The sequence below is a fragment of the Lactuca saligna genome, chromosome 8, assembly GCF_052625555.1.
Source record: "Lactuca saligna cultivar CGN05327 chromosome 8, ASM5262555v1, whole genome shotgun sequence".
Taxonomy (NCBI): Eukaryota; Viridiplantae; Streptophyta; class Magnoliopsida; order Asterales; family Asteraceae; genus Lactuca; species Lactuca saligna.
The window spans coordinates 123,691,999-123,700,968 of NC_136424.1; the positions used below are offsets into that span (position 1 = coordinate 123,691,999).

General features: G+C 36.0%; 1 protein-coding gene across 1 annotated transcript; it reads left to right on the forward strand.

The window, feature by feature from the left end:
• Nucleotides 1–757: 757 nt before the first annotated feature.
• Nucleotides 758–3,177, forward strand: LOC145010069 (zinc finger BED domain-containing protein RICESLEEPER 2-like). The gene is made up of 4 exons (XM_078968656.1): nt 758–1,506; nt 1,592–2,062; nt 2,143–3,010; nt 3,130–3,177. The coding sequence occupies exons 1-4, from the start codon at nt 758–760 to the stop codon at nt 3,175–3,177; spliced, it is 2,136 nt and encodes a 711-aa protein (XP_078824782.1).
• The last annotated feature ends 5,793 nt before the right edge of the window (nt 3,178–8,970 follow it).

Below are 8,970 nucleotides of genomic sequence, written 5' to 3' on the forward strand. Positions count from 1 at the left end.
ATATATCAAAATAATATTACTAGTTACGAGTTTATGATCTGTATATAACTTAGAAGTCTAGTAATGCTAATGACTTCCGTTATTTTACTTTCTTATAATTTAATATTATATTTTTATGATATATCAAAAAGTAAATAACTAAATACTATTTTTCAATTTATCATTTATGTAAAATACAAATAAAGTAGGAGAGATCTTTACGACTTAAGAGTTACGCTTTTGACTTCTCAATTTTCACTCTCATTTTCACGCAAAAGGGTTAGGGTTCCTGACTTCCCTCCTCGCGGTTCCATTTTTCAATATCATCTGTTGAAGCTTGGCCCGTACTCGTTACCGAAAACGACGATCATCTCCAGCCTACGCCACTCCAGTATCCATTCTCCATTCTCGAGGTATGATTTTTTAGTTAGTTGATTTCATGTTGTTTTATCATCTCGATTCCCAAATAGTAACTATAATATCTGATTTGTTCTATACGTATATTATCTAGTATTTCTAATCAAACCTCCAAAATTTTGTTGCAAATCCGTATCCAAGTATGTTGTATTTCTCTTGTCTACTCTTGACGGTATAATCTTTAGTTGATCAAAAAGTGACCAAATTAATGAAATTACAATATTCAATTCCATTTAACAATTAACACAAAAATTGCATGTGACTTAATTTTGATTTCCATTTTACACAAACGTTGCCACACTCCCATAACTTTTAAGTTGTGCATTTTTTTGCTTAATCAGTTTTGTTTTTGACAGATCTTATGGATGATGGTGTGATTTCAAATCCATCAAGTCCAATGCAAGGGTTAGGTGAAACCGGTGCTCGTATTGCTGGTGAGGAGCAGACAACCTCTCCAAATGTAAATACATCCACTCAGAATGCAAATGTGAGACAAGAACATCCAGAAACCGGTGAAGATGAAGTGCAGTTGAAGCGGAAGCGACAGAAAACATCAGAAGTATGGAATGATTTTGTTGTGGTTACCCTCAAAGATGGTACGCAAAAACTCGAATGTAAGCACTGTAAAACAAGATTATCTAAGGTTGGATCAGGTCCTACATCCACAATGGCTAGACACATAAGAAGCTTCTTACCTCATAAAGAACACGAAAAAAACCAAAAATTGTTAAATTTTCCGCCATGTGACGCCAATGTGGATTCAGAATTTGGTAAGCCTCAAATATTAATAGGTCCAAATGCAAAATATGATGCTAACAAGATGAGGGAAGCCATAGCTAATTGGTTACTGTCTACTGAGCAATCTTTTAAAACCGTGGAAGATGACATGTATGTGAAGATGATGAAGACTGCCAATCCATTGTTTGAAAAAATATGCAGAGTTACAGCTACATCAGACTGTTTTAAGGTATATGAGCACGAGAAGAAGAAGTTGAAAGCCCTTACAAAAACTGCCTCGAAAATATGTTTAACAACTGATTGTTGGAAGTCCTCGCATCAAAAAATTGAGTATATGGTTATTACTGGACACTTCATTGATCAAAATTGGAGGTTTAATGACTTTATCAAATTTAGTATTTACTTTTTCATTTTTAATCTCTCATTTTTAATTTTGTATCTCTACCTTTTCTTACAGATTACAGAAACGCGTATTGAGTTTCGTGCATGTTCCTCCTCCTCGTACTGGTTTTGATATTGCTGAATGTATTTACAAATGTTTGAAAGAGTGGGAAATTGAAGATAAAATATTCACCATATCAGTAGACAATGCAGCTTATAATGACAGAGCTGTAAAAAGATTGAAAGAAATTTTTTCGAGGGTAAGAAAACTTTCTTGTGGTGGTAAATTGTTTCATATAAGGTGTTGTGCACACATATTGAATCTTCTTGTGAAAGATGGTCTTACAAAAATTGAGTGTGTTATCGAGGACGTTCGTGAGGGTATAAAGTATATTAATCATTCAGAGGGTAGACATCAAACATTTTCAAATGTTGCGCATCAGCTACAAATACGTGATCGAAAATTATTTCTTGATGTGCCAACACGATGGAATTCAACCTATGAAATGCTATCTTCTGCTTTAAAGTTTAAGGATGCTTTTCCAGGGTATACATTACATGATTATAATTTTTAATATTTTCTTCTAAATACTTGTCCATATTCACTAATACTTTGTGCTTTTTTAGATATGCAGAGTATGAACCTCATTTCAATCATTTGCCAAGCAAAGAAGATTGGGAAAATGTGGAAAGTGTATGTGACCTTTTGAAAGTTTTTAAGGTGTGTACGAACATCATCTCAGGCAGTGACTACCCAACTGCTAATTTATATCTTATTGAAGTGTTCAGAGTCAAGCAAACTTTGGATAAAGGAGCGTTGTCTGAGAATGATTTTATCCGTGATATGGTGAAAAAGATGAAGGAAAAATTTGATAAGTATTGGGGCGAGTGCCATCTTGTTATGGCGATAGCTTCTGTTTTAGATCCACGGTTCAAGATGAAGTTAGTTGAATTTAGTTTTCCAACAATATATCAAAATCCTGATGAGAACATTATAGAAGTAAAGAATGCGCTTTATGAAATGTATACGGAGTATGTAGTGATACATGATACATTAGTTAGGGAAGCTGCAACCCATGGAAGTGAATGTGGACGAAACATCATTTCAGGATCAAATGAATGTACATCACTTGGATCGGGATGGGAGGCATTTGGAGAGTTTATAAAGAATGTAGATTTAGAGAGACCAAAAAAGTTAGAATTAGATATGTATTTAGAAGAAGGTGTTTATAGGGAGCAAGTGCAAGGGGGAATGCAATCATTTAATGCATTGGAGTGGTGGAATGTGCACAAATTAAAGTATCCTGTTTTGTCCATGATGGCTAGAGATGTACTTTCAATTCCGATTTCTACTGTTGCATCTGAGGCAACTTTTAGTGCTGGGGGTAGAGTTATTGATCCCTATCGATCTTCATTGGCACCAGATACAGTACAAATGTTGATTTGTGGAGGAGATTGGATTAGGCATTTACATGGAGTCAAGAAAAAGTTGAAGGTGTATTTCAAAAACCTAAAGCAAATAATAATTGCTATTTTATTATTATAAAAAATTAATCGTTAGTTATCTTTTTTTTTTTTTTTTTTTTTTTTTTTTTTTTTTTTTTTTTACAGAAGGAGGAATCTCCTACTGAGGTTTTACTACCTGTTGCTACAACAAACTAATTGACGGTATAATTTGATTTTCTTTATCATTAATCTGAACCTTTTTTTGTTGCAAAGATTTGGAATTTTTTGCATTTAACCTGGAATTTATGCTTCTTTACTAAGGGCAAATGGATAAGCTTGTAGACGCTTAGATTGTGGAACGTGATGCTTTTTGTATAAAGGTTGGAATTATTTTCTCTAAACATGTTTTCTTCTTTTTCAATAAAATTCAGAAAATATTGAGTTGAAATTAATTTTTTGCAGTTTACAGATGTCTTAATGTGGACTGAAATTACATCCGTTGCATCAAGGAAGAATTGTGTTTTTGAAAGACTTGATCTTGTGCTTTAAATCTTATTTTGCAAGAATTGTGTTTTTGAAAGACTTGATCTTGTGCTTTAAGTCTTATTTTGCAGTATCTAGTCACTTGGTAGTTATTAATTTGAAGTTTAAATATTTTTTTTGTAATATGGAGTTATTTTACTTATTTGGTACTGTGTGCTTGGTTAAATGTATAAGTTTATTTAGTATTTTTCTTTGCTAGAATGTATAATAAACGAGCTTTTAAATGAGCTCAAGAAGCTTAAACGAGCTTTGCTTGCACAAATAGAAAAGCCGGGCTCGAGCCGAGCTTAGGCTCGTTTAGGCTCGTGTGCCAAACGAGTCGATCCTGAGCCGAGCTCGGGCCTGTTAAATCCTAACGAACCGATCTCGATCTTTGAATATTAAGCTCGAAACGAGCCGAGCTCAAGCTCGAGCTTTTAGAATTTTAACCGAGCCGAGCTCGAGCTTGGTTAGGCTCGGGCTCGGCTCGGCTCGTTTACACCCCTAGTTGTAGAAATATGCAAACATCAATTTTCATAACGATTTCATTGCAAGGAAGTAAACAAATAAATAAATAAGTCAAAAAAATTTATTTTATTTATAAAAGCAGCGGAAAAACATTTGTCCTTACAATGCAAAATCTATTTGAAAAATTATGTAAAAGGAAAATTTCTAACAACTCTATCATAACTATCTAAGCTCAAAATCCAATCTTCAAGTCCATGCGATCAAGATCCATCTCTTGTGATTAGATTCATCTTGCTCTCTTATCAAGCTTCCTGTCTTTTCACCGATCCTTCAAAACATTCAAATGCAATCTTATCACATCATGTATTAAGAATCAATGAATAGGAACTTAACGGAGTTAGATAGTGGATTTTACCTGAAGCGTGGTCATACTTTTGACTCTCCCATCTCTTAGATCTCTTAGGTAAATAGGGTAACTTCGTCTCCAATGCCCCTTCTCTTGGCAATAAAAGCAAACTGACTCTTTTGGAACAACACATGGAACTACTTCAGACATCGCCTTTCTCTTGTGATCAAACTTTTCGATCATAGCATGTCTTTCGTTGCCATTGTCTATATCCATAGAGGTCTTGAAGGCAGATTCACCAATCAACTTTGCTTTTCTATTGCGCCAAAACATTGCTGATTCAACAGCAATAAGCATATAGGTGATATCAATAAGGGTCACGTCATGGTTCATCATATAGTACTCTATTACGAACTCACTATATGAGTTAGGAAGTCACTGAAGAACCCAATCAACAACCATCTCTTCACTGACAACGGATCCCATCATTCTTAACCTATCAATGTGTGACTTCATCCCTAAGACGTGTGCACACACCGACTTTCCTTCTTTATGTTTACTTGCCAAAAGGGCTTGAGTGATATTGAACTTTTCAATTTTACAATCTTGTGGGTTAGGGAGAATAATTAGAGGAGGAAGTGAAGCATGATTTCTTGTTCCTCGATCGAATCGTGGAATTTCATCTTCATGTGGAATGCTTGTTCCACGGGATTTGGGAAGACCATAGTTGTCGAACTTTGACATCTACAACCCGGAAGAAAAACGAATTCAAGTTAGTTGATAGATTGATTCCTTAGTAAATCACCCAAATGAAATACTAAGGCTAGGACCCAACACAATATTCTACAACTCGGGAGAGGGATGCCGTAACCCTAATTGCAAAATATTTGAAGGTAAGTGAATGATGATTCACTAATTTCCACCATGAAAAATGAAAAAGAAATTTAAGTTTTAAATTTATGAAAACTCCTAGATCCTTTGAGATTCATTGAACTTTCAATGGAATGTTTAAATCTCGATATGCCCCTCTTGTTTGTGACTGGGATGCCGAGGATCACAAAGCGGGTGTGAATAACCATGCAAACTACATGGTGCCCTCACATGTTACAGTCACCTATTCGATGTGCCGGTAAACCACACACGCTCCACCGAACTATGACAAACATCGAGTCACCCTTTGCTACCTTTGCTTAGAACCATTTAGTGTGCCGGTAAACCACACGCGCTCCCTAACGTCTTCGCAAGGGCACAAAGTGTAATTTCATGGAATTGCGTCAATTCACTTTTGCCTAAGTAACTAAGATTGAGAATTTTGAAAAACATTTAGTTACTTTAGTAATTCATTATACTTATAATGGAAGGTTTCGTCCTATCCTACCCGTTCGGCTAACGACCCTCCACTAGTCAAGAGTGCGGTGGGTAAGAGTGGATACCCATTCAATCGCCATATTATAGGCAATTTCCTTAAACACCCCTTATAAACCAGCTTCGTGAATGAGGCCTACTAATGGTAAGACTGACTTTTACTCATACATATATATAATGTTAGACTTTTAATGTTATATATAGTATTTGGTGTATTTTAAACTTTTAAAATACTAGGTGGTTAACTTTAACAATTACACTTTTAATTCAATTAAATGGTTAACCTAAACTTTTATGGATTTATTAAATCTCTTTTAATTATACTCCTTAATTAATTAATAAAACCATAAGGGTGTATTTGAACTTTTTCAAAACATTACTAGGGTTTTAGATTTTAACATTATATCACAATTAAACAATTAATCAAAATTTAAATTCCAAAACTTGAGGGCAAGTTTTGAAACATTTCAAAACAATTTAGTTTTAATCTATCTTAAAATTTTGAATTTATGGAATTTAAATTAAAATTTTAAATATTAAAACTCTTGATTTAATAATTATCTTGAATTAGACTATTAATTTAATTATTAAATCATAATGGATTATCTAAATAATGAGGATAATTACCATTTAGACATTTAAGTTATCCTAATCCCTTAAATATCTATATAGATTTCGAAAATATGGATGGATAATGCAAGATCTTGAATTACCATATATAACAATTAGAGGATAATTACAAGATATGGTATAATCCAAATCCCTAAAAATTAGGAGCTTATCTTGGTGAGGAGGCAAATTTCGAAAATCAAGGGATTATAACAAACCCTAGATTTCGAAATTTAAGGGTTTAAGGAAAGGATTTGAAGATCTTATTCAAACTCTTGCAAATTAGGGTTTGCAAACCCTAATCTCGAAAAACCCTAGCCTCTTAGGGTTTATTGGCAATAAACCTTAATATATCAAGTTCATACAATTGAAACCAAACCAATGGCTCTGATACCACTGATGGGTTTTTGGTCATAAGACATCCTATGTGCTCATACAAACCCTAATGCTTGGATCTTGGTTTCTCTATTGTACATGCTTTGAATCCAAGACTACAAACCCTAATTCTAGTATATGGAAATCGATATTAACATATGAATGGGTTTAAGAACATACCTTGATTGTTATATAGCAATAACAATCCTAATTCCACCTTGAATTGACTTTGGAATGCTTAGAGTCACAAGTGTCACTCCTCTAATGGCTTACAAACACCAAGAGCAAATGGAGAAGGTATAAAGAGAGAGGAGAGAGGTTAGAATTCGTCCTTAGGACTCCTTGGGAATAAGTACACGAATTCTAAGGCCTTAGGGTCTTTATATAGGTGTAGAGATAGGGTTTCAGTCATTATCCTTATCTAATTGCTTATCCACAAAGCAACCATAAGATAAGCCTTGAAAACCCTTATCCTTTATCCTTTGGACGATTTCAAGGATCCTTATCTCCTTGAATTCGTTCAACCCATATTTAGGATAACCAATACCATATTTTGTAATTATAACATAATTACAATTCAGCCCCTCTAGTTTAATTAATTACACTTGATCACAAAATTAATTCCTAATTAATTATTAACCAATATTAATTAAGCAAATATGATTTCTCCTTTAATATATTAATCTTATAACATATTAATAAATCATAATAACCTCTCTCTCTCTATTTATTTCTCCAATCAAGTTGCTTTGGTGAAGGCAACCCAAAAGGACCATGCACCATCGGGTCAAGTACATACCAAAATAGTTATGGACTTAGACACTAATCCAACAAGACCTTCACATTCACCTTCACCTTCAATCACATCACCTTTATCTTGATTTTCATCACCTTCACCTTCATCATGTAGAACATCATTTACAATGTCAACTGGTTAATAAATTACCATCTCAACTGGTGAAGTGTCATCAAGTTCAATTTCCATCCTCCCCATGCTTTCTATTTCAGCCATGGAATATTATACTTCAAGTAAATATGCTATTCCTTCTACACTTATCTAGATTTTTTCTGGGAGAACATCTGGTGCATGTCCTTTAGGGAATTCAGGTTTTGCACCACCTTCATTCACCCATGGAACATCATATGCATATGATGCATTTCCAGAACAAAGAATTTGATCAATTGCATCTCTAGTTTTTACTGGAACATCAACTACTTCTTCTTTGATGGATGCATGGCTGCGACTCGGCGAGTCGTATATGTGACTCGACGAGTCTGGTTGCGAGTCACTGGATTGGTCCCTTCATGGTGTGTCGAGTTGAGCCGTGAGTCACAGGGGGTGACTCGGTGAGTTGGGAGCTGAAATCACCCATGTTAGGACTCGGCGAGTCAATGCCCTGACTCGGCGAGTCCAAGGAAATCTTCATAGATCAAGAACAGACTCGGCGAGTTGTTCATACAACTCGGCGAGTCTTAGCATATGTGTTCTTCGGATGAAGATGAACTCGACGAGTTGTTCATACAACTCGGCGAGTAGGATGAAGGAGTTGAATGACAGATTAGAAGATGAGCTCGTCGAGTCATAGCCCAACTCGACGAGTAGAATCAGGGACCCAGGACAATAGTCTGGACAGGGACTCGACGAGTGGAGATCCACTCGGCGAGTTGGGTCAACTAAAAGTTGACTTCGAATTGACTTAGGGCTAGACCAGGGGTAAAATGGTCTTTTTACCCAAAGGACAGTTAGCAGTATATGATTAAGTATATTGTGGGAATTACAGCCGGGGAGTTTCCGGAGTAGCAGCAGCAGTAGTAGGTGATCAATTCCCACACAGACCAGCAGCTATTTCGAGGTGAGTTTCCTTCCAGTAGTAACGGGTCTAAGGCACCAAGGTCGGCCCGTATAGATGAGACGTTAGTATTATAGTGTGGGCCGTGCCCGTATCTATTAGTTGAGTTGATTATGATATATGCCAGTATGATAGAATTGTTTACACTTGTTGTCTGTGCGATACTTGTATGATATGAGTTGGCGGTTGAGTGTGGGCGAGGCCCGTATCTCTCCGAGAATGGAGTGTGGGCTAGGCCCGTATCTCCCAGATAGCGAAGTGTGGGTGGGGCCCATATCTTCACGAGTGTGGGCGGGGCCCGTATCTCTCAGAAAGTGAGGTGTGGGCGGGGCCCGTATCTTCACGAGTGTGGGCGGGGCCCATATCTCCTAATTGCATGTTATTTGTTAGATGCTTGTATGGTATGGGATATTATGGGAGAGCTCACTAAGCTTTGTGCTTACGGTTTCAGTTTTGGTTTCAGGTACCTCCTCA

Excerpts from the sequence above, each read along its gene's own strand:
- LOC145010069 (XM_078968656.1), top strand. The coding sequence starts at position 758 with ATGGATGATGGTGTGATTTCAAATCCATCAAGTCCAATGCAAGGGTTA. Across the intron at positions 1,507-1,591 it reads TTCATTGATCAAAATTGGAG|ATTACAGAAACGCGTATTGA; the intron begins GTTTAATGACTT and ends CTTTTCTTACAG. Across the intron at positions 2,063-2,142 it reads TTTAAGGATGCTTTTCCAGG|ATATGCAGAGTATGAACCTC; the intron begins GTATACATTACA and ends GTGCTTTTTTAG.